At 38.7% G+C, this 26,991-nt stretch overlaps 1 protein-coding gene across 1 annotated transcript in view; it reads right to left on the bottom strand.

Moving 5' to 3' along the window:
* The window catches only part of MYOM2 (myomesin 2), a 76,924-nt gene extending 51,828 nt beyond the window's left edge, over positions 1–25,096 (bottom strand). Inside the window, exons 1-12 of the mRNA XM_037392963.1 lie at positions 24,990–25,096; positions 23,848–23,967; positions 22,038–22,176; positions 21,698–21,855; positions 20,731–20,823; positions 11,637–11,725; positions 11,506–11,556; positions 11,061–11,225; positions 6,587–6,748; positions 4,545–4,686; positions 2,755–2,954; positions 1,658–1,711 (exon numbers count right to left, since the gene is read on the bottom strand). Coding sequence (XP_037248860.1) covers positions 1,658–1,711; positions 2,755–2,954; positions 4,545–4,686; positions 6,587–6,748; positions 11,061–11,225; positions 11,506–11,556; positions 11,637–11,725; positions 20,731–20,823; positions 21,698–21,855; positions 22,038–22,176; positions 23,848–23,967; positions 24,990–25,096 — 1,480 coding nt within the window. The remainder of the gene's footprint in view (positions 1–1,657; positions 1,712–2,754; positions 2,955–4,544; positions 4,687–6,586; positions 6,749–11,060; positions 11,226–11,505; positions 11,557–11,636; positions 11,726–20,730; positions 20,824–21,697; positions 21,856–22,037; positions 22,177–23,847; positions 23,968–24,989) is intronic.
* Positions 25,097–26,991: the final 1,895 nt, after the last annotated feature.

Below are 26,991 nucleotides of genomic sequence, written 5' to 3'. Positions count from 1 at the left end.
CATATATCCTCTAAATGCTCAGGATTTTATATTTAAAAAAATGTTTCAATAATAATATCTAAATCATGGAAGTGATTTTTTAACAGTTTATAAACATCTGTAGAACCAACCAGGCTCAAAAGGTGCACTGAAGTTATTTCATCACACACATTTCCCAAACAAAACCAGACTTTTTTTAAAAACAAACTGACATATCCAAAGAAAATTTATTTTCTGTCAATGCTTTCTATATTGACTTCTTGCAAATACACTTTTTCTTTAAGAAAGGCACATACAGTCAAGAAAATTACAATAAACCTTCACAGCATAATGCATAAAGTCAAAAGGTTTCAAATTGGTTTCTACATAACTGAACATTTTAACTTACATCCCTGAAAACCCAAAGATGACATGATTTGTAATGATCTAACATGATGGTACAGTCTGCTCTTCCAGAATGGAAGGTGATCCAGCACTAAAAAGGAAATCCATTTGTGATCTATGAGATCACTTTTTCAGAAATGGTCTCCAATCTTGCAGGTGAAAGTAGTGATCTATTTAAACAATGGTATATGGATATTCATACTCATTTAATAAATGACAACCATATAGACGTGGAGACCATATAGTTAATAACTGCGCACATTCACGTAACAGAAATCCAAATGCCAACATTAATGCTTATGCCAGAGTGGCCATTTAATGCCTCTGATCATTCTCAGGGAGCCCTGAGCGCAGAAGTATGTTCCGTGAAGCCAAAGAAGTAAGACAAATGTATTCTGATCCTATAACGTGATTCTGTTCCTATAGTACCCCTATCAATTCATTTTAGACCACTGTAAAAATAGAGAAACTTCATCTGTCCTGCCCTTGCACTGGGGAAACCATTTAATGTCTGATTCTCCTTCAAACTATACCTGTTCTCAGGTGATTTCTCTTTTTCTATGTTATTCAATAATCACATACCGTTAAAGCTTTATGAACTTTGTGGAAGAGAGTACACAGACTTTTTTACTGCTGAGCCATTACCATTAACATTTTTGACAGTTTAAGTGAAAAAAAAAGATCATTAACCAAGCCTAAAAAATAATCACCACGTATAGAAACAGGCAAAGACAGGAGAAATTCAGGCTGTATCTCAAAAGTTGGCAGTGACCTCTCCCATTCTCCTGAGGAAAAACAATATTTAGTACATAACCTTAACCTTAAGAACAACCTCCCTATTCAGATAGATATATCTATATAATATAGAGAGATATATATTAAAGAATTGGGATGGATAGTGTAGGTTTTTATGAAAATGGAAATAACTTGTTCAGATCATCAAATTCACTCCAAAAAAGCTGTATTTGGCTCACAGAAGGGTAGGAGGAAGGGAGATATGAGCAATCAAATGCAATATTCAGCTGGTTAAGCTCAGCTTAGCACTAGCCGAAGCAAAAAAGGTGAGGAGATGCTGTCAGCACATAATGAAAGTAGTGCTGTTGAGAGTGTGTTCTCTGTCCTTTTAGACCTCACTTTTTGCTTGTGTTCTTTCAGACTTGCAATATCTATTTTTATTCATTATTATAAAGAGTTTACTCACTAGATGGATTTCTTTTCAAGCTATGTTTCTAATTATGATGCTACATTCCTGAAATATAAGCAGATGGACTAAAATCATAGGAAAGATACTTACCTTCAAGGTCATCCTTACTGATCACAATCCTTCGCCCTTCATCCACAGAAATAGCTGTTAATTAAAATAGCCAATTAATTTCTTGAATCAGTTTAATATATTCACAAATTCTGCAAATTATTGTTCATCACCTGTTTAAAAGCCTGTATACCTCTATTTCTATAACATTGTTAGTAAATCTTTCCCCAGATGGAGTCAACTCAAAGTCGTACACTGGTTCATTCACTTTCATAGGAAAACAGAGCATGGTAAGACAGTACTTTTTAAAGATGTGCTAAAAAGCAAGAATTATAGTCACAGTACAGGCATTCGGTTCTGTGGAAAATTAGTAAACAATTGTACCATGAACTGGACTTCTGTTATAGGAATTAATCATAAAGGTAATGGAAACATAGCATATTCAAGTCAGATTTTACAAACAACATTGGGGCAGTGCTCTGCAGTCTTCATAATGAGTTTAATTCCCCTCTGAGTAAAAGGGGCACACAAAACAGAAAGTGTGCAAATACACAATATACAGAGTCCGTACAGGAGTTTAGGACAAGGCTAAACCAATCAAACTACTCCCCATGGCCAGCCAGCTTACTCTGTTCATGAAGAACCTCTCATAAGGCTCCTTTGCAACCTGCAGTGACCATGAGCACAACAGCTTTCAGAAAGAGCTTGTTCATCAGATAGATTGACTTTTGCCATCTGCCAGAAAATTCACAGTATCAGAGACCCCACAACCTGTACCATGGGGGCTTTGTGCCAGCACTGGCACTGCACTGAGAAAAAAAGATGTGGATAAATGCAACAGGGCATATTAGCTCTCTCTAAAACATTGCCCCTTGTGATAATGTGTGTATATATTTAAAGCTGAGAAAAACCACCCATAACAGAGATGGATTCGCCAGGTTCTGCCAAATTGTATGAACCTTGCCATTCCAGCTACATCCCCCACCTTGAAATTAGTGAGATATTCAACCAAAAGAAGAAATAAATCCTGCTCCTTAAGTTAACTAAGTAAACAGGATCTTAAAAACAAACAAACAGGAAAAAAAAAAAAAAAACCAAGATCAAATATTCAACGTATGTTTCACCATTGCATAACCTACTTTGTGTTCTCTCCAGGTCAACAGGGTCAAGAGCTGCAACTGGTTCAGAGACTCGAGAAGGCCTGCTAATGCCAGCACTGTTCACTGCTCTCACACGGAATATGTAAGACCGTCCCTCATAAAGACCAGTCACAGGATACTTGCAGATTTTTACAGGAGTATCATTGCACTGGACCCAGTTTTCCAAACCTACTTCGCATCTTGGAGTAGCAAAAGACAGCATTTATCAGTATCATCCCACAATAAATACACACACCAAGTCAGAATCTCAGAAGTCATCCTCACTAAGTTGAGGAACTAAACCATACACCTCATTAATGAAAGTCACACATTTTATATGCTCTTTCCTCTGATCAGACAACCAGTTCCCACCTTGCTCATATTTATTCATAATACAATCTCAAAGGTAATTTTTCCTGCATGGTTTTTGGCCTTTTCAACTTCTTGCTTCCCTTCCATTTGGTTCTCTTCTTTGTCATATAAAGAACAAGTTATTCACTTTTATTTTTAACACGCATCTGCAAAGAACATGATGAAATTGTAACATTCACCTAACCTTTTCCATGTCTTTCTTGTCAATTTTTTAAGCAAACATCTTTGTGCTTTTTCATCCAACAATGCTCAGGCCATGGAGTGTAAGAGCCATTAGGAAGCAGAATGATGCCCTTATACTGACTCCTTTGTGTGTACATATCTGTTTTCTGTCCTACTACTATAAACTTCTGTGGAGAAGACTGCCTTTTGCCCTGACAGTGACAGGAAAAATAGGGTCATAATCCAGGGCTCCCTGGCACTGCAGTAATCCAAGCAAAATGTCAAAAGGCACAGCTGACTAGATTATACAGAAAACAGGAGAAATACTCCCATGACCTATGCACTGCACAAATTGGATATAAGTGGTAGAGTCCCCAGGGCTTAAGTTAATTTCCTCATACTGGCTGCCATTCATAAGTCAACATTTTCCAGCAGTTCTCAGGCAGTTGTCACATAACTAGACCAAATTACAGGGTAGCAAGTAGCAATGAGCTACAAACGTGGCTTGTAAGTCTAGAGTAGCATACATTATGAAATCATTTCAGTAATGTTTTTGCTGACTGGCAGTTTCAGACACTAAGCATCAGATGTTCTGCTCTGGCTACAAGGGGGAAGCATCTGCTTCATGGAAAGAGGCTTGCAAAACAAAGCTTGGATCCCCTGTTCTCTGGCTGCCTGCACTGAGCTGAAACCCCAGCAAAGTGCAAAGCATGCTGAAGGAGGGAGGACTGCCATTCTGATTTAAACTACCAGCTCCCGGGAGCCCATGCCTTGAGCTCCTGGTGTACCACAGTTAAGGCAGAAATAAAAAGATAGTGTAATAAATCCTAGATTTCAGCTTTTGCAGTATACAGATTAAAGAGGCTAAATCTAATTCAGGATGCCCATGGATTCTGGCTTCTGTAAATTAAATATTGCCAGGGCTTATTCTCTTATTTGGCCACTTCCATATTATTGAATGTTTTTAGTGTCTGATGAAATGTAGCTGCCTGCAAATGATTACTGGGAATGGCCCCCAGCCCTTGCTAACTCCAAGACTGTGCCCAGAATTGCCTGGGAAGGTACTAGATCATCTGGGCTAAAAGTTTGCCAGGGAACAATCTAGCAATTTAACACAGCAGGCAACTGATTACCAGTGCCAAGGGTCTGTAAATATGTATCTAAAGAACCCTATTGAAGGACATAATGGTATTATTTTTCCTTCATTATATACATGTTTTTGGCAATGAACGAAATAAATCCCAGTGTTTACATACTTATCAACAAAATATCCAATGACTGGGCTCTCGCTGGTTGTGTTTGGTGGTTTCCAGGTAACAATAACATAGTCTCTGTTAGCATCATGGCATTTAACGTCCATCGGTGCCCCTGGTGCTCCCGCAATCAATGCATCAGCATCTGGACCACAAATAAAAATAAATCAGTTTTGACCCTGATTCTTCTGAAATCTATCACAAAGACAAAAAGGAAGATTTCCAGTTCACTGTGCTATTTGTTTATATGAATGGGAGCCCAAAGATTTCATTACACACTAATTCACTGTGTTAATGAATCAGGCCCAAAATGCCTATATGTCCACATAGTTAAAAATGATCAGGAATATTTTTGAGGACAGAAAAACAATTTAAGCATCAAACACCTATTACTTCCCATGAGAATTAAAAGATGAACTACCCTATCTGTTTTTGATGCTCTTTCCCACTGAAAACAGTGGCTCAATGATCAGACCAAGGTACTCAGTAAAGAACATGTAGCTGAGGAAAATAAATCTCTTAAGGAATAAAAGATTTGCAAACTCCTAGTACATTTCTAAGGCTACTTTTCATTTAAAGTCTTACAGTACCAACAGGCATAAGTAAGCAATGTTTTACCATTAAGATACTCTTTTATGGCTTCATTTTGAGAGATGTTGACTGATGTGGACCCACAACTCCTAACGAAGTCTCCTGACAGGTAAAGTTCTCTTATTTCAAAGAAACATTTCTATAACAGAAAAACACCCTGTACAGAGTCTAAATTTATAGAATCTAATCAGTTGTGAAATGGCTGGCGCTTAGTGTCATATCACAGCCTACATGAAAAAAGGCAAGAGGAAGGCCAATAGAAGACACTAGAAACTCCAGAGGACATAGCTCAAGTCCAGGGCCCTGTGCATGCAAAGGGACCAGATATAGTATAAAATGGACAATAGAGGTACCTAAAATTGGCCCACCAACACAACAAAAACTTTTAGGAAAATTATTATATATTAATGGGTACTTTCTTTCTTACAAGTTAATTGTCAAATAGAAAGCTTTAGTAAATTGTTTCCAATGAGATCAGGGTGGGAGAGTGGCCTGTTCAAGACATATTGCAAAGCTGATTAAGCCCTTGCACCAGTCCTGTGAGGAAGATGGAACTCAACCCTCTGTAAAAACATTAATGTTTCTCCACCCCACACAAACTGTCTGGATGACACTTCTGCAAGACACATAGGTTTCAATACGTTTCCAAGCACAAGGTTTAAAATTAATATAGCTCCAATGGCTTCAGTGGGGCTGCTCCAGTTTGCCATCATCAAGGATGTTGTCCAGTGTATTAAGAGAGTGAAAGAACTGCTCAGCCAGAAATATTTTCACCTTCTAACGAAAAAAACAAAAAAGTAAAAACTAAGTTCTGCTCAGAAGTGCATGTGGAAGCTCATTCTCACATCACTGGGAGTTTTGCATGCAAATGTGAGGGAAAATTCTGACCTTTATTCTATTTTAATACATTTACCTCCTTTTACCTATGTCCCTTGTGAACACTTTATTTCTTCAGTGAGCCAATTTCTTACTTTGCTTCTTTTCTCTAATTAATGAGGTGACTGTGACTGGTACAGTGGTGGGGATATTTCTTTTGCTTTCTCCTGTGTCTATTCCTAAGGCCAGGCACAGGACACGAAAATGTGCAGCAAGGCTTATTCCCAGCTGGCAATCTCTAGAACTAAAACCATCACAGTGAGGACTAGTAGTATGCAAAGATGTGTATTTCCTACCAGGAAAGGAGATGGCAAAGAAAGGAACAAGCTGTTTCTTCACAAGAATGATTTCTCTGCTTCTTCAGGAAAGAAAATGTCCTCAGGAGCATGTCTCTCTTGAAGTTCCCCATTCATGTAGGGTGACTATTTTTTCTAGCACAGACTACTATATAAATCAAATTACTATGAAATGATGCTGGACTTATTTTGTACTTCAATCATTACATGGGATTGTTTAATAAAACTAATCTTTCTACTACTCTTTTAAAATCCTCCTCAAGAAACAGATGAAAAGTTTACCTCTGACAAACAGGTATGCACTGTATTCACTCACTCCACCTTTTGTAACCATGCGCAGGGTGTATAAACCTTCATCATCTTTGTTCAGATGTGTAAAGGAAAGAGCTGCCTGGCCTTCTCCAAAATACAGCTTTGTCCACTTGGAGTCCTTTATCAGCACATCTGGAAGAGAAGACCCATCAGACACATTACTGAGCTGGCCAGAACAGCCTATGTCCTGGTGCAGCTCTGTGCTAATGAGAAGCACAAACTAACCTTTACACTAGCTTTATTCAGAGCGATGGTGCTTTGATGCTCTGAAAACTCTACAGAAAGTAAGCTGCATCTCTCTAAACTTACTTGATCAGTGAATTCTGTAGAATATGAGGTCTCAGGCTACCCTATGCAGTGCCAACAGAATTTTCATTACTATAACTTTTAATACACTGACAGAGAAAAATATTATCCACACTTTGAAACAGTGACATGAAAACTAGCCATACTCTGTAATGAATACAAGGTAGAGCTTTGTTTCATTTTTAAAGAGTTTTGGTACCTGTTCAAGTCAAATGTCAGATTACTCAATTTCTTCCTTCAAGTTTAAAGACCAGATTTCAGTTTAATCTGAAGACTGCTATAAATATACACCAAATTTAAATCTTCAAGGCATGCCTGTTGAGCAGTGAACAAAATTAAATTTGAATCTCTCACAGGTGAGAGGTGGTGGCCCATGATTAATGCAAATTAATCTGATTGCTTAGTGAAACCAGAGCAAAAGAATGAGCAGGATATTTTATGCTAGCCAAGGGACTTTCTCATATCACCCTTTTTAATAATGGATTGTATTATTTTTTATTTTTAACTCCCTAAGACCTATTGCATACTAATTTATTGTAATCAATGCAGCAGAACTGTATTTAAAGGAGCTGGATATCTATAAACGTTTATTATTCTGTTGTTTAAATACACTTTAGTGCAGACACTCAATCGCAAAGCAGTTTTCCCACCTACCAGTTGAATTGCATAAGAAGGTATAAAAACATATCCAGATAATAAAGCATCTTGAAGATATACACTATTAAAACTTACAGCAGTAAATTACATAATCACGTAAGCATACAGTTGTTTTCTGAGATAAGTACAAAGTAAATTCAGTCACATTCCTTCCCATGAGATCCTTACCTAGAAAATCTGCATGTCCCCTTTCTGTCCTGCATGTCACAATGGTACTGAGACTTTGTGTAGAGAGACATGAAGTATTTTAAATGAAACAGAAAATGTCTACACCTAGAAACTTTAACCAAAGCATGAGTTCTGTGGAAAATCCTGAAGAGAAAATGAAGTTGAATGAACAGCAGCTCTGAAAAGCAGATAACTTATTTAGACTCCAAGCTTGAGTGGAATTGTAGACTCTCTAGTTCTAATATATAGAAACAATAGGCAAGTCTGTTGTCCAGTAAGGCCAAAATCACCCATTTCCACCCTTTATATGTACCTGAGACCAGAAACTATGGAGGCAGTCATGTATTGTAAAAGCAGAAAACTTCTCTCTTTCACACAAAGTCAAAGACCCACCAGATCCCCTAAGAAAGTAGGAGCTCTCTTTTTTAATGCAGTCTGGATGGATGACTTTCTAGACAAGCCAAGAAAAAGAGTAAATTTTGCAGGCCGCAAACATATTCAGAAGTTCTGATAGAGCAGGTGTTCATGCACTTGCCATCACAACAATATTACAATTACAGGGTCTCACTACTGCACTCAAATTCCCAGTGTATTCACATGTTGTGCTCTGTCACTTCTCCCAGAACTTACCAAAGAATGAACCTGCAGGACACTAACCCTTGGAGGCAGTGTGACTGAAGCCTTGCATGCTGTTCTCAGTACATGACATCATTTTCCTAAAACATTGCTGAAAATTTATATAAAGAGTGGGGAACTGCTAAATCCTGAAGCTTCTTTTCATCATGTATTCTGGTCTGCTGAAGTTTCAGCTAAATTCTGCATTCCATGATTTTTCCCTCTGAATTCAATTATTTTATTCTAGATTACAGTATAAATGTCTGCAGAATGCTGGAGCATACAGCTTTATAATGTATATATTCTATTAGAGATCAATAACAGAAAGCTCCTGTTACCAGCTGAACTCATATCCAGATTAGTTATACATTCCTGAAGGATTATTTTGATTTAGTTCTTTCAGCATCTTAAATTGTTCTGAGTGGGCCATGAACTAAAGACTCTTATTCATGTTTGTCAAATCCCAAACCACTGTAGAGGATTTGATTCAGTTGACTATATACCCCTAGGAGTCTCATAGACATCATCCCCAGTAAGGTTCACTCGTGTGAGGCTTATTAATGCTGGAAAAACACATATTTCTCTTGTGAATAACTATTAGAAGTAAATCATACATATCCCTCTCAGGGATTTAGTTATTATTTGATTTACACAAACTGAAAAAAATTAGGAAAACCCCAGTTTGTCTTAGTGCAAGAGTAGAATTAAATATTACCTCTCAAAAAAACCCCAGAATGTCTAAAAAGCATTATGTTGAAAAAAATATTAACCTTCTCATTGTTTACATTTATGCATTGCCTCCAGTTCTCAAGACCTCAACACAGAGAACTGTAGTACATAGCAGAGGTTCATAGTGCATAAATTCCTGCTGAGTCTGGGAACAAGTTCTGCCAGTTGATGCATCTGTACATCTCTTGGAAATATTGTATGTGCAATGAAGGACAAATCTAAGCTTGTTTGTATCATATTATTTTCCTGTAACGTAAGTAGAATAATGGGATGAAAGCCTATGTGACTCAATAGCAAAAACCGACTGGTTTCAAAGAGACCAAGTTCTCATCTCAGGTTTTCACAGCGAAGGTAAACTTGAGTCAAATAAAAGGGAAAACAGAGAGCATATTATTGTTACATACAAGAGGGAATTATCTTGGCATTATAAAGGGTTAAACTGAAAGGGCCTTAACTGTTTGTTCACCTATGTGCAAAAAAATTCATGTTGGAGGAAAAGTGGAAAAATACAGGGCATCCCTTGAAAATTAGCAGCTTGTCATAGCTGCAGCTCCAAACCCCAAATTCCAGAGGTTTAGCACCTTGAGAAACTGGGCCTAGCAGGAGACAAAGTAAAGGTTCCATTGAAACTGATGGGTAAACTCAATGGTGAGGTGAGCAATTATTTATAGTGGTTACAAATCCCTGTACACTTCAGTGGAAACAGTAACTGGGTTCATGGATGAGCCTTAGATTTTAGATAATTCACCAAACACAAAACCCATTTCTATTATTTCATATTTTTTTGGTTTAGTAACATATAGTAGTTCCATTACAATGAAGTATCCACAGTGATAGAGCAATAGGAATGAAACAGTAAGTAGTAGTCTGTTCCCTGAAGGATTGGATGCAAATCTGACTAAAACAATAATGTACATGAAACAAAAGGCATAACAAGCAGCAATAAAAGCATTCTTTTTCTGATTTTCCTAGTCCTAAATTTTCTTGACCATCTTATTAAGCTTACTGCCACTTCTTAGTTTATGCACCACGTTTTGTCAGCTATGGAAATTTCTGCCAGCTTGCCTGGGACCAGTCTGATCAGTCTTGGGAGCCCTCCATTCTCAAATGCGGTCCCTTTGGGGAAAGGTCTCACCATTCACAAATAACCAAGGCTTTCCTTAAATCCTCAGGCAGAATATTTACTTCAGAAACCCACACAGAGACTGTGGCTGGTAAAAAGTGGTGAGATAGATATCTACAATAGCCTGCTAACTGTTAAACTTTAAGTAGTTATTTTTATGTTTCAAGACTTTTTTTTGGTGTGGTGAACAAACATTACTCATGCAGGGTTTGTGTACCATCCACCACAGCATATAATATACTTCAGTGATGTTATTTTTAGTACTTTCTGTTAAGACTGCTTCACTTGGCATAGCATAGTTTTTCACCGACAGAAGAGGCAAGGAAAGCAACTACTAACATGGCACTAACAACAGAGTAAAAGCGTGTCTTTCAGGCCTGGTTCTTGTAAGTATTTTTGAACTATACCTTAAATTGATTTTAATATAAAATTTGCAATAAATACTGTAGCAAGATGGAAGTGGAGGCCTATGCCCACACCTCAGTGCTTCAGACTTTAATTTACTGCTCTGTGAATACCCTTCCACATAGTGGTAACAGCATTCACTTATAAACGTGGTCAAATTTAGGAAGTGAGTTTGGATCTCCACCTAGTCAGTACATGTTCTGACTACTGTGTTATTAGATAGCATGAGATTACCTCCTGTTGCTGTAAATGGGTGCCCAAGGAAAGGATGACCACATCACTTAATTGAAAGGGAATGCAGGCTTATAAATTCTAACTAGAGATATTTGTTTTCTCTATTTCAAATTTAATTCTGAGAATGTCATGTTCTAAGCCTGATCTGTGTCCTCAGTGTTTCCTCCAGCATTTTCCAGATAGCTTCTATTCAATGCACTAACTTACCATCTCTATACCACTCAGCACGAGGTCGTAGTCTTTTCAGGTCTGGGGTGATCAGCATAGAACACTTCAGGGTCAGTGTTTCACCTTCAGTTCCAAAGGTGACTCCAAACTTTTCCAGAAACTGGACATCAATGTGAGTAAAGCAGACATCATATGACAAGGGCACTATGCATGAGAAGATGAAAATATTCTTGAGTATAAGTAAATTGTACTTGACACAAACAAATTACTGTCCAATCTGAACAGGAGTTGTAGCTCTCTGTATACTGTATGCTGATCTAGAAATGCAACTGGGAAAGCAAAAGCATCTGGACAGCTCCTATTGTAACTGAATGCTTAGAAGGCAAAGCCAGAAGTAGCAAGCTGTATCAAATTTTCTCATCTGTAAAGCATTACTCTGGTAAGAGTACATAAACTATCTAAGCAAAAAGAAAAAAATGCTTACAGTGGAAGGGCATTATCCCAGCTGGGTGAGGCTGTTCATTGTCTCTGAACCCTATAAATAAACAAAAAATAAACATTCAATGACATGTGTATTATATTTGTTCTGTGGTTTAATCATGAAATAGGACTTACTTCGCACAATCACAGCACAATTAGTTGATGCCTGCCCATGGACATTTGTTGCAACTGCTGAATAGGTAGCAGAATCATCAAAATCAGCTCTGAAAAGGGGAAGGAGGAAAACAGATGTCTCTTTATGCAAATACAAATTCTCTTAATGATTGATATTACAAACCAAAATATGTCAACCCCAAGAACGTGTATAAAGATTTTTGCTGCTGTCACACAGTGCAAGATGTTGAAAGACAATTAGAAAGCTGGTACTGTTTTTTACTGCAGTTTTGCCACGGTTTAGTGTATAGGCTGCTTTAATTTGAAACAAACTGGAAACGACCTTTAGAGAATGATCAAAGGAGATAGCTGGAGGATGCCAATCTGGCTATTCCATTTCTGAATGTAACCTTCTTCCTTGATCCATCTTGCCCTGCTGCCACATATTTTAAGAAAGAGACATGGAAGAAAAGTACATGTGATGCTTGCATAAATTCCTTCTTCTATAGGTATTCCCAGCAGGCAGATACAGGCATTTTTTGCCTCTCTTATCTCCTTAGGCAGTCCAGAGGAAATGATACAAAAACAGGGGAAATAACCAAAATTTTTCATGGGCGTAGATGGTTTTGCTTGATACATAATTTTAGTGAGAAAACATATTTATTATGCTAGGAAGATATAATGAAAAATAAAGCAAAAAATAGTTACTTCATGTAAAATAGGACCCAGCTTGTCTCACTTACTACATCCTTCCTTGAAGAGGAATTTCTATCAGTAGACGTAAGGCCAGATGTTAAGACATAGGTACAAACTTTGATGTCCCAATATTTTCTTATTTAAAATGGAGTAGGTAAGGAGAAGAACTCTTGACATATAATTAAAGGAAACTAAACTATGTGCAAATATATATTTTTGGTGCAATTACTCAAATTTACAATTGAAATAAACTTATTTGCTAAGTTATAAACATAAATGTAACTGACTACTGACTAGTAGAAGTTAAAAATATTTTGGACTAGTTTTTTTTAAATGCAGATTTGGGTAGAATGAGATTTCCTCAATTTTGCTGAAAGAACTTAGTCCAGATAAAGAAATAATTTGGAAAAAAAGGGTAGAATATTTCATTTTTACATTTCAGGATGAATATTCTAATTTAAAAAAAAGTATTACAGATTTTACTTCTGTTTTGTTTTCAGAGACATACTAAATAATATGTAATAAAGCGTTTTAGTTTTGAATGAACAAAACTTTTTATTTTGTCCAATTCAATATTTTTTCCTGAACTTTTCCATTAGTCAAGTATTCTACAATATGTCTGTCAAATGAAATTGTTGATTTTTTTATTTCTTGGAACTTCTATTAGGTTGAGCCATCAGCTAACCAGAGTGCTGTCTGAAACACACACAATTAAATCCTGCTTCTGTGCAATTTATTTAGTAGTGCATTTAATGGAGGCCACTCAGAAATTTCCAGTGATGAGATACAATGTTCTGCATACATGCACTTACTTTCCTCTGAGAAGAGCAAATTTGTAACTTCTTGGCAACTGCCAAATGAAAGGGATGAAATTCTGGTTGCACCTGTTTTCTAAGAGATCATATATCCCAGGTGTGGGAGAAGAAAGAATATGTAAAAGTGTTTGATGTAAATTGCATAAAAGGATGCCAATTTGGGGGTATATAGCACCTGTGACAGGCACATCAGACACCTATTTTTCAGCTCTTGCATATAGTCTGGACAGTGTCATATCACAAAAATGATACTATCTGTACTGTGATGTCTAAAACACCGCTTGATGAAAGCCCTACTAAATTGAGATTTATCTCTCTAAACATACAGGACCAACAGCTCCTCCTGAAGGCAACTCTTCAGCCACACATTTCACAAAGCAGTAAAATACAAAGTTTATCATACAATTAATTATCAAATACAGAGAGGTAAGTCCTAAGTTTAGGTCACTTAAAAAGCCTGCAGTTAGGTATGAAGCCCTTGAGTGCCCTACTACAGTCTGGGCAAGCAAAGTAAGTCTGAAAAACAATTTAAAATAATCAGAATAGTAGCCTCAATATTATTTAATATTTGGGTTATAAAGCGTAACTGATTTTGGACTTGCTTGAAAGCTGTCAGACTTGACATCTTTGCACTAACTTCTTAAAAGAAGATTTTTTTTTACTATCCCAGCTTCACACTATTTAACACTTGGGTGGTAAAATGGCAAAAGCAAGGTAAAACTGCAGTACAGGCCTTTTTCCTAAGTCATGTTATAATGCCTCTATACTGAGATGTACATAGTTCATACATTTACCACAGCCCAGTACAGTGTCTTGCTGTAATGAAAAAGGCTAACAACAAATGAAGCATCTCAAAAATTTCTTACAAGAAGGAGCATCGCAGAATTAACTGTACTGGAACTGTGAGGTGTTCTCATCACTCTGTACTACATCCCTACTTTAAGGAGATATAGAGAGAGTATACAGTAAATAGTACATAGTGTATTTAATAACATATATTAAATATTAGTAAATTAAACAGTGTTAGATTATTTGTCCCCAGAAACTGGATCTTGATCAGGTAGTGCTGATATGTTAGAGCAGCCCTTGGTATGCCTTGGTGCGTGCCAGCTCGCCAAAAGGATTCCTGGACACAGCCGAGGAGATAGTAAGGGACCATTTCCAGAAAACAGTCTGGATGTCCTGGCAACTCTGTCCTGAAGGACAAGAAGATTAGTCTAACCCATGCCAGAAGGTCACATCTTCAGTTTATTATGTCAGGCAGAGTTAATGAGTGCGATTCCTAGGCACTGGTAGCATGTATATGCTATAGCATACCCTGCAGGCCTTGCCTCTAGATACTTGCCCTATAAAGTCTTCCTGCTCTCCAGCCCACAGTCCATGCCACTCACCATCCTGCTCAAAGACCTACAGAGGTGCACAGTGTCTTCCTACCACCTACATGTGCAGGTTTCTCCTGGGTGAGCTAGACCCTCCAGGAGAACAGTGCACACTTACATTTGTCAGGGCAGGGGCTGAGGACACCATGTTGTGTTTGCTGATGAGGTGCTGATCTGTCCCTGGGCTGGACATGATTTAGACAGCATAGAGCACCCATATCACAACTGAGTCATGAACAGTACCTCATCAATGCTGTATTAGGTCATTCCCTCGCATAAACAAAGCATCACTTCAGGCTGCTTTGCATCTGTCAAATCCAACTTAACTGTTCTTCAACAGCTCATTGTTACAGAGTGTTGACAACAAGGACAAAATATCAGTATATCTTAACTGAGGTTAACTCTGATTAAGTATCACTTTAAAGTAGTCATCATCTGCTGTCAGTTTTGGCTTCATTTTCCAGCAAAACAACAGATAAAATAGTCAATAGGAACAAATTTCTGTAAGAATTACATAGGATTTAGGCTCTAAAGAGTGATTTACCATTAACCACAAGGTGGTGTAAAAATAATCCAGAAACTATAAAATGTGTAATTTGAACAAACACGTGGCCCCAGTCTGTGCTAGACCACTCAAAGCATCAGAAATGTAGAGGTGCAAGAACAGCAAAATTGTCTCCCTAAAATGAAGAAGCCGAATGGCAGATACCTGATTAACTTTTCAAATGGGTATATATCTGTGCTTACCCTTCCCCATATTTTTGGTCTCATAAGGAACAGCAAAAAACATTATTTGATGAGATTTTCCTGTTTGTGATGGTCTCCAAGGTAGAGAAAACAGAGTATGATCCTAAAAGTCTTAGAACAGACAGGAGATTCACAAAAGTGTTGTTTCTTTAGCTCAAGAAGTTCAGTGTCTGAAAGCAACTATTTGACAAAAGTTATTCTTTTCAGGAAGAATAAAAGAACAAGTTACGGACAAAATAACTGACCACACTCTTACAATATCCTTTGGTTTTATGAAGAGAAACAAGATACTTACGGTTATTATGAACATACATGTAACAATCCTGCAGGCCAAGCACTTTCTGCTATTTAAGAAGCTGTAACAACTCTATCCATTTTCTGGAGGTCACTGCTTTGGAAGCATTTTATAATTCCTTGCTATGATCTCTAACCTGACTTTCCAGGAGAGAAATCAAACCATCTTAGATAGCCTAGTACTCAGTAGAATGCCATCAAATCTGATATTGGAAGTGTATGGGGTTAATATGTAAGAGCTACACAGCACATTTGTTTAAGACCCACTCTGAAGAAAGTTGGATAGCACGGCAAGTCACATAAGGTCCTGACCCTCCTTTCATGCCAAGATAACTCTCAGACTGAGGATTATCTAGGAAACTATCTACTTCCCTGTATGCTAAAAATCCTAGATTCCCTGAATTGCACTGCAAAGTGCATTGAGTCAAAACCAGTTAGAAATGATATTTGAAGTACCCAGGAGGCAAGGTGTGGTCTCTCCAACAGTTAGTCTGGCATCATGATGGAGAATGTGTTTTCCAGCCTTTACAAAGGTCAGATGAAATATGCATGGAGTACATTTAGATAGCATGAAGTGTGAGTGCAGAGCTGTATCTGTCCCAAGATACTAATACTTTCTGTGAAAATTAAATTGCCCTGAATCCACATGAGGTTCTGAAGCACTAATGTTTGCGCGGGGAATATTCCCCAGGTAGATACATCTGTTTAAAATGCATATTTTCATCTGTCTGCCTGGTGTAGATTTAAACACAGGAGCTAAGGCTGAAACAACATTTTTGCCTGAATTGGAACACAATTCAGTGCATGACAAGAACAGGAGGCAGTATGTAGTAAATTACAGAGTTAAAATTGCCTCCTTTGAATCCAAATGACACAATTTTCAGTGTTATGGCTATATGACATCACAATGTAAAAATACTTTACAGTATTACCATCTCATGTTCTGGTTCTTCAGTCAGACTGAACCAGAGTGATTCTTTTCCTTTGGCTGGGGTTTGTTTTTACTGACGAGGGGACCTCTGTTATGAGGTGACCACTTCCTCAAGCTCACAACTATTGCGGCTTATAGGGGACAGTGACTGATGGGTCAGAAGATCACAGACCATTTCATTTGGGTGCTGTTGTTTATATTTCAGCAAGGAAAAAAGAGCACAACACCATGCCTGCTGCCTATATACTCACTGGTACTGCATACCTGCAAAACCCTGGGAGCTGCAGTTTATCACCCAAGCAACCCTGTACAGCTCAAAGGCTCTGCCTTCTATGCCAGAGGACTGCCTCTGCCGCAGTGACTCTGCTCCGCTCTGCTTCCACCTATGTCAGGAGAAAGGACAGGCCTCACTATCTCTCCAGATTAAATCATCTCAAGCTTTTTGTGCCTAATCAAACTAAAATAGCGCTGTAGTGACTGCACAGTGTCATTTGTTAAATGAGAATAGTTAGAAGAGGAGGCTCATTCAAGTTTTAAGCTTTTTTTTTTAAAGCAATGCTGGTGGTGCTGAGGAGTGCAGCGCCTGATGAGAGAGCTAGCTCTGCCTGCTGGCAGCAGGTATTACACTGCACTCTGCTGGCTCTGCCGCACATTTTTGTTGATGCAACCACAAACCTTTTCTGCTGCAATTACTAGCACTTAAGGGATGACTTAATGAAACAAGCAAGGGAGAGGGCCTTAACAAAAGACAAAATACTGTCAAACTTTGAGCCTTGTACAGGTGAGACTGTGCAGCCACATCTGCACACACTGACAGTGCTCTGGAAAATCAAACTTGCTTCCCTGATCCTTCTACCATCCAGCCCCTATCAGAGCTCACCTGCCTGCTCACTGGGGGGGGGGGGTGGGGGGGGTGGGGAGGAATGTCCCCAGCCAGAGGCACACTGCTGTTCCCTCTGTGCCTCAGCCGACATATGAGAAAATGTAATATAGCCATTCACAGTTGCATAAAGCTAAGTGATTCATTTAAGGAGGCATCACAGTAAAAACACAAACAAAAAACCAAAGCCTGTTGTTAAACAAGTAGCAGCTGCAACTAAGAAATCGAGAATACTAAGATATACACTAAGACAGAAAATATTTTGCAGATATGCTATAAAGCGACAGGGCATCCTCATCTTGACTACATCTGATATAGAAATCTTGTATTATATGCCTACCCATAGTTAAATTAGGTGGGATAAAGAAATACATTTTGAACAAACCCTCACATTCTCAGACATGTCTCAATCCCTTCAACTACTGGTAGCTTTCCCTCAGAGGATTCCTCACAGTCTACTCTGAATCACCTATTAAAAGTGAGATGAAAGATGGAATGAATCACTACCCCAGTGCAGGCTGGCCGTATCTATTCTCCTCCAATTACGTGCAAAAAATATAATGACACTCCAATCCCCTTTTCCTTACTGCTCAAGGGAGACCTTGAGCTGAAGCTCCCAATTGAAGAAGCCTAAAAGAAGCAAGAAAGAAGCACTATATGATAATGATAGCACTGAATGCATGCAGAAAATGTGGTAAATTGAGCACAGAACATCATAAAAATATGAGACAGAGAAGAGAAAATGATCCAGTCACTGTATAGGCTTATGGGCCCTAGAAGACAGCAAACAGGGGGATGAAATTGTGTCCAGTTACTACTTTAAGATGACACGGTTACATTCTGGTCACCTCAAGAATTTTTCCACTGGGATCAAGGAATACTCATAGGAATAAATATCACACTTGCATCAGAAGGAAAAGTTCACTCCCCGAGCTTCACTGAAGCGTTAGAAAGGTAGCCAAGAAATTCCAGGGCCGTTCTGAGTGGCTGCGGATCAGATGGCATGTAGCTCAGCACTTTGGTATGAACAGCTGAGAAGAGCACAGAAGTGGATAGGTAGAAAATCCCAACAGCTCTACTTCCCCACACCCCCCCATCCACCCACCCTCCGTGCAAAAAAATACTCCAAATATATGTGCACAAAGAACAAAGGTAGGTATGGAAGATCCAGAGTTAATTGATACATGTTTGTATAAAAGCATTAATAATACTTTTTTTTTTAACCACTAGCTATACATCCATTGTTTTCAATATGAGAAACACCTAATATTAGTAATGCACTATCAAAATGTTCTTTCACTTTCTGTATGTTGATTTTCTGTCATTTGGGACAGAAAATACAGCTGATGGTTAAGTTTTGAAATAAAATAGAATAGTAATAAAGAAATAAATCTAAGATTAGAAATTTTGATTGAATAAACTGTATAACTCTATGGTAAATAAATCATAACAATTCCCCGCTATTCTTTTAAATGGAGAAGAGAAACCTGTAGGAGAGCAGCCAGGCATCTTTAGGTGGCAAAAAGACCACACGGCCAGACAGAATGAAAGAGACACAGAGCAACAGTCTCTGAAGATGGCAGCTTGGTTGAACATGAGGGAGCCTGCATGAAAACGTACAGGTCTGGGAACAGTAAACAGTGGGTGATGATGGGTGGTTGCGGGAACCTGAGTGGGTACCAATAGATTACTCTGTGGTATGTCTGAATAAATACGGCTGGGTATGAACACCCCCAAAGCTGATTGTGTATGGTGTCTACATGACAGATAACCAGCACAGGAAAAAGAAAAAAAAGCACCAAGGGGATATCCATAAGCCATTAGTACCCTTCAGCCTGATGGTTACAGATGCTCAGAAAGCAGCATCGACACTGATTTTCATTTCTTCAAAAAGCCACTTATTCCCAAAATGTCACAAAAGGAACCTATGTACTACATATCCGGCATGTGGACTCACCAAGCAGTCACTCATGGACACTAACCAAGGGAAACAAACACAGTCACAGTCACTCACTGGCAGGAAGTCACTGAAGTTTCATCTCCTGACTGTCACAGACATACCCAGAAAAACGAGAGCATTTTCCATTTACTCTGCTGCAAGGGCAAGGATTGCAAGAAGACCACCTGTTTTTATCTTTTCACCTGCTGCTCTTAACTCCAGAGGTAATGATGGTGGGAAGAATCAGCTGTGTTGAGACATCTCAAGGATAGAGAGAGCAGTCAGCAAGTTATCCATGATGTGGGGGTAGAAGACTACAAGTACCTTAGAAGTACTCCAGAGTACTGCTACTCCTTAAAAAGCACCAACATCATGATTTTTGCTGCCATATTCTGTAGATGTTTCTCCCACCCTGAGCTATGAAAAGGTAAACAGTTGTGCTGGACATTGCTGCATAATGGCAAAGGCAAATAGTCCTTCCCAAAAGCAGAAGGAATGATGCACTTATTTTCTGTACTAATGTCACAAGGCTGTGCTCAGGGCTGCTTCCACTGCTGACAGATGGAGACAGGGTAGAAGATGAAATGTTTGGCCAGCTAAGCGTTAGCCACAAATATTCCAGCTGTTTGAGCACAGCTGATGCTCATGTTCTGGAGAAATGAAAATGGGGGGTTTGTGTCTCTGCTCTAGATATTAATTTTCTTTTTAAATACCACAGTCATGCCCTCATTTTTCTTTGGGTTTTTATTTTTTTTAAAAAAAGCTTGTATTGAGTCACATGTAGCATGCAATATTTCAATTGATTAGGACAGCATGGGATTACTTTGGGAAACTGTTCTACCCAGGCATTTTTTGTACCACAAGGTTAACATAATTTTGAAAAATAGAATTAATTAAATTAAAATTAATTCCATTAGAACCTTTTTTAAAAAAAAAAAAATTACACTTCCCTACCTTTTGCAGAACAAAGAAAAGGAGATCAAAAAGTAAACAGAACCTAACATAAAATAAAACAAATACTGAAGACTAAGCAGCCTTGCCCTGACCAGCCTAATTTTTGCTTACCTTAAAGAGCTTCATCATGGCAAGACCATAAAATACACAGACAATTTTCCACTTTGAATGCTGAGAAGATATAATTCTAATTAAAAAGAAACTTCCTTTTGGTTATTCTTTCAGCTTTTACCTATTCTTCCAGCTGCTTACCTCTTCTTTTCTATTTTCTTGTAGACTGCTGTAGTTAAATAATAGAAATATCTGATTTTTCTTTTCATTTTCAGGATTTAATATTCAGCAACTTAGTGACCATTCTCTGGCTTAAATGTAACTACCAACAGAGAAGTGTGCTGAATTTAACAACTCTCTTGCAGTTTTTGTGTGAATTTTTAATTGTATTTGACATAAAAAACTGTTGTATTCCCCAGAATAATCTACCTGTTTATATGCAACACATGTACTCCGTATTTGCTTTCAATCCTGTACTTCACTGGATCACTTGCAGGGGTAATCAATTCCTCATTTTTGTACCTGACAATCAAGAAAAAAATGAACTCATTAGTATCAGGTACTATTCAGTGCATTCATTTAGTAGATTTTTACATCCAGGTATCATTTACTATCATCTGAGCTCTCTATATAAATCTTCTCTACCTGCTTAGAGCATTTTCCAGTAGATATGGATAGATACACATTGGACCATTAAGGCAAAGGGGGACCATCATTGCAGTAAGAAAGTGGGAAGAGAAGACGTGCACTCAAACCAGAAGAGCAGGCAGTGAAGTAGAGAGAAGATGGCATGTGACTTGAACTTTCCAGTCCACTAGCCCTGACACACAGGAAGCAAACTTTGTCTTGGATCACAGTAAAGCACTTTGGCACAAACAAGGGAAATAACACAAGATTGTGCCTCAGGTTAGACCTTCACAATCCAGCCTGGGGCTCTCACATATATAGGACAGCGCTTGTCTGGAAAGGAGAGCCGGTTTAGGTATGTTACATTCATATCCACCTCAATAGAGCCTGACACAAACCGAAAACGGATACAGCCCGTAGCAACAATGATGCTGTGCAACTTCACCCAGGCTTAGCAAAAGCCTGTGAGCTGTTTTGCCATTTGCCACTTCAACAGAGAACTCAATTTCCAGAAAGACTGGAATGCCTTCCGCAGTCTGCTTTCTGAAATACTCAGGTTTGCTTCTTTTACTGCACAGGGCCATTCAGTAAGTTGTCCTCCCACTCCTTCCACTGCAGTATCAACTGCTACAATCCAGCACATCTATGAGGATTATAAAGGGGTTTAACATAGCCATTATGTATGTGACACTTATCAGTTATGCCATAACTTCCAAATGAAAAAAGCTTAACAACATTTTTAGAGGGCTAGGAAACGCCGGTCTCTTACCATTGTACAACAGGGGTGGGAAATCCCTGGACAGTGAAGCAAAGGCTCACAGACATCTTTTCCCAGACAGTGTGAGACCTCAGGCGCACTAGAATTTCAGGAGCTCGACTTATACTTTCCTCAAGAGCGTGTCTTTCCAGAGCCATATTTTCTTCTACCTATTAAATATAGGAAAAGAAAAGGAGCATCTAGCACCACACTCAAATAGGGTAGAAGATCTAATCTTAAATTCACACAATTAAAAGATGCTAAACCTCTATTAGTATTTGAAACATGGGCCTAAATTTCAGTATATCTTACAATCCTGCTTGGATAAACACAAAAAAGTTCAGCACTGTACCATCCTTTGTATAGCAAGTCTATCCAGATGTTCCCTAGCATGGTGTCTGGCTGTGTGAATCTCTTTTTCCAAAGCAGACAACTCACTGGCAAACCGGATCCTTTTCTCTTCACTTGCATCAGACTTTTGTTCATGAGTCCTGTACAACAAGAAAAAATATCAGGTAAAAGCAACGAATATGAAGCTTTAAGATTGTCACTCATACACGTTAGGCAACTGAGGGCTCTGTAAACATATCAGCAAGATCTAAAATCAAGTTTAGAAATTATTCTTAGAGCCTATCTGCCTATTCTAATGAGCATGTGCAATGAATATGAATTTTCCTTCATTTTCTTTCCCCTTGTATATATGGTACCATAGCTTCAGGTCTTGAAAGCTGGGCATGCTCGCATAGATGTGGTACCCCACGATCTTAATCCTCTGGTAATCAAGATCAAGAACCTGCCTGGCTTCCTACTGGTCCCTAATTTTCCTTCCCATGGACACAAGAAGGAAGAGGAATGAAGGCACGTTCTGTGACTGCTCACACCCTGGTAACAGTTGGGCCTTGCTTACAGTGTTCCTTTGGCTCTAGCACCCAGCTGTGATAGCTCCATGGGCTGTATCAGCTGACCTCACCTCAAAGATACAGACCAAGGTGTCCACAAGGATCTGATGAATGACTGCATGCCAAAAAGCTGTCCTTGGAGAAGGGTGAGCGGGAAGTATTGTAGAAATTACCAGGAAAAGACAACATTTTGAGAAATGTATGGGTTGTTCCCTGACAATCTAACTCCATAGATTTTTTAGAATACCTAAAAAAAACCTACTCATAAACATTTTCAGAAGGAGCTAGCTCGTGCTTCTGCATTCATGCTGATTCAGTAATCAACCTACACTAGTCTTTGCCTTGCCACCAGAACAAAGGGAGGGAGCTGAACATCAGGCATTTCTAACATGACTGTCATTGTAGAATACAGTAAGACTCTTAAAGCATAACCCAGCATGCTGTGAAGCAAATGAGAAGACTTGCATAAGCTTCAGTGAGCAGTAGATCAAGACATTATTTGTATAGTATTTTAAAAATATTTCTTTGTACCATTTCAATGTACTTTATATACCAGCCTTTTTCTGTCATGTATTTTTTTATATTGATAAAAATTAAGACAGTTTTTAAAAAAATAAATCAGAGTATACAAATTATTTTGATATTCCTAGAACATTCTGTTTCTAGGACATACATTTAAAAACAATCAAAGTACCAGAACCATAGGAATGTATATGATTTTCGCAACACATTTTCTACAAACAATGCAGAATTCATTCTTGTAGTAAAAATTCTCTGTGTCTTTGGTGCAGTCATTGTAGAGCATGGCAGAGAAGAAACAGTCAAAATCACTAACAGGAATATTGCTGTCAGCACATTTACTATAGGACTTCATATCAAGGCTGTAACTGAGATGTGACAGTGAGTCCTCTTGATATTAAGGAAAGAACTCAAAATGTTTAAATTGATCCAAGTCAGAAATTTAGGAATAGTGAAGTGAATCAGTTAAAAATTGACTTTTGGATCCCAGGCAGATTCTAATTTATTTTGGTTTTAAAGCTGTTTTCGAGGGTCAGAGTGGGGATTAGGGGAACAACGCTGGGTTGAAATGTGAGATTGAAAGTGACACTCAGTCATTTAGTATTCCAGCCAAAATAGATTACTGAAGAACAGTGACAGAGAAGCCTCCAGTCTTTTCAACTCTGAAAAGAGACCGGGCAAAAGAGTGATACTAAATGGTACCAGAGCCACTACACAGGTCAGATGGGACAAACAGAGCTTTACCTTTTCCTCGATTCTTGTATTGCTTCGTGAGCCAAGGTGCGTGCCCTCCTGGCACAGAGTCTACATGTTGTTTTTCCCAAGCCAGTTGATTCATAATAAGCAGCCTGTCTTGAAGCTGCCCTTCAAATATAAAAGACATTGTTATAACCCGGCAATTCTGGTAAAACATGAACTCAAAAGTATAAGAAACAACTTTAAATGAGCTGAATACCATGACCAAGCACTGTTCAGTGAGAAACCTGCTTTGCATCCCTCCCTGACTGCACTAGGGTGCTGCTTCTCACTTGCCCTTCAAGGGCTTAATGCCCATCATCTGTCACTGGAGATTATTAGGCATTTTATTTCGTTCAGTTCTATTAAATTTATACTTATCTCAGTCTTCAGTCATTCAAGTGCTGTGATAGCACTTCAGTGAACCATGAGGGTACCAACCTGTGTAATAGACAAATCACCCAAAATCCCTACAACATTTTCTATTTCTAAATATTCCTGCCTTTCTGTACTTCACAAAACCTTCTGCATAAACTCTTGTCTTTCATAAGGGAAGCTGGACAAGCTAGACAGCTAGCTAGGCATCTTACTTACTGAGGAGGGAGGACAGGGATTCTTAATCAGCCAAGATTCAAAGCTCCAGGCTTCGAAATAAAAAGATCATGTATCTTGCGGCTAAAACTCTGAGATTTCACATGAGAGGAGTTAAAGCTTTATTTAATTTTTAAAAAGGAAACTGAATGACAAAAACTATAATTAAGAATAGCCAGCTTCAGGAGACAGGATATCCTCATGTCACATGGAAGAATGGGTAAAAAATTGTTTCTGTGATTTACAAGTTTAATGACAAATTTTTTTAAGTCAGAGTTTCAATTGAAGCCTAAAAGAATTTCCAATTTGGAAATAGTAAACAGGACAGATCTTGAGGTAAAATGTCTGTGTGGTTGTATTGCAATGTAGCTAGAAAGCCTAGCTATGCTGGTGGCACTCTATAGACGAGCATCCCAATGGAAGGAATTGATAAAACTACCATTTTGAATAAATCACAGTTTTGGGGAACAGAGGAGGAAGCTAAATATCTTGGTTCTAAGAACTGATTACCCAAAATAGAAACTTCTCTATGCTCCATATGTAAAATACAAGGCGCTTACTTTCTTGCTGCATATTCCTCAAGTACATATCTTGTCTGGATGTTGCGATAGGACTGATCAAAGTGCTTGTGCCTCCTCTGGTAAAATGGCACTGCTACTGAAGACATATTTCAGTTTGTTACAATCAGCAGTTCCTGCAGAGAGTGAAATCACATTTAGCCATATATTTCAGACAATTAGGTTTGATATTTTTTGATACTTAGATGTCCATGTACATATACAAATGTATAAAATTCCATCAGTTTATGACAAATAGAGTCATCAATGATATAAATGGGTACCTCAGGCTGTATCTTATCAGCCACACAGTGTAAGCTATGGAATCATAGATGATAAAGCTAGAAGAGAATTTGTTGGATCATTTTTCCCCTTCTTTGCAGATGTCATTTAACATCTCTGTAGAAATTTCCAGGGATGGAAATTTGACAGCTTTTGGGGCATTTTCAGGTGTTCCAGTCTTTGCTCTTCAAACCTTTTACTTTGCCCCTTGCTGCAAATTTTTATGCTCACTGTTTCTTGTCCAATTCACCATGACAACAAGAAATAGTCTGTATTCACCCATTTTTGCAGCACCCTGTTGAAGATTTTTTTTCACATCTCCTTTCAGCTCTCTTGTTTAAACTAAACAAAGCTTTTCTCATGGGTTACTTTTCTATACTGTCAATCATTCTGGTTGTCCTCCAGTGGACTTTCTCCAAAGCATGGCATAGTTTGATCAGTAATTGGGTAGAAGGTTCTCAGAAACATTCAGGCAGCTCCAAGAAGCAGTGTGGGTGGGAAGAGCATGTTTCCCACTGAATTGGAGTTAAGCAAATTCCCAACCATGCCATTAAAAGAACCTAGAGGTGCCTACCTCTTTGTGCTCATTAGAAATATGATGACAACTTATTGTGAAAGTAGGGAATGTTACCAGCCATGCCCTGAGTAGGTGCCAGCTTGTGTAACTACTGTCTGCTGAATAAGTCCCATTTACAGTCTCAGCTGGATATGGGGCTCTCTAGTCCTGGGCCACCTGGCCTAAACAGCGGTGAGGGATTCCAGGGGGCAACTGAACAGCCAACACCTTCCCCAGCTGCACTTCAGTGACAACAGGAGCAATTTCCCAATATAAAGTCTATAAAGCAGCTTGGGCCAAATCCTGAAGATTTTAGTCAAGTAAATTCCTGCAATAACATCTAATTTCCTTCTGGCAGGCAAGGGGAGCACCCCCGTTGTTCTCCCATGGGGGATGCAGCTTGTTAGCTTTGCCCCAGCAGCTGGGGCACAGGCAGAGCCATGGCCAGGGACCCACCTCAGGGCTACCCATGGGAAGTGAAGCAACACTAGCTCATCCAGGGGCCACACCAAGAGGGTGTCAGCGTCCTGGGGGCTGACTGTTCCTGCCTAGCCTCCCCCAGGGCTCCCCCCACCCTGCCCATGGCCCAGGATGCCACATCCAGACCCCAGGGCCCTCAGCCCTGCCTCCAGCTGGTCTCCGGCTCCTCACAGCCTGACCCTGCCCAGCCACGGACCTGCCAAGGAGAACCTGCCTGTGAGGGAACTCCTCAGACCCACACCGAAAGTCTGCATTTGTAACAAGAAGACCCATAAGTAGGCAGCTTCATAACAAACCTCAAATGAAAGCTTAAAGGGATTTGAATAGAAGTCTTATAAACTCATTAAGCTGTAACACGAGCCCCTTTTACTTAATTTCAAAGGTACTGGTACTTAATTTCAACTGGTACTGACCAGTTTTAGGCTGTGTTATGTTCCCTATCAAACACCTGGAGATACATGCTCTGGGGACAAAAATGAGCAATATCCACATTAAAATTCAATTTAAAACTGTTTCAGGGAAAAGCAATTTCTGATAAAATAAATCTAGTTCAAAATTGAAGAAATAACTGCATTGTAACCTTTCAAATTCCAGGTAATTTTTTTGGTTTCATTAATCTTTTTACTGTGTGAAAAGTACATGCAATCAATGTACCTTAATGAAATATTGTTGAAAATAAGTTTCTAA

The sequence above is a fragment of the Falco rusticolus genome, chromosome 6, assembly GCF_015220075.1.
Source record: "Falco rusticolus isolate bFalRus1 chromosome 6, bFalRus1.pri, whole genome shotgun sequence".
NCBI lineage: Eukaryota > Metazoa > Chordata > Aves > Falconiformes > Falconidae > Falco > Falco rusticolus.
Note: the sequence above shows the minus strand (reverse complement) of the source record. Positions and strands in the feature narration are given on the sequence as shown.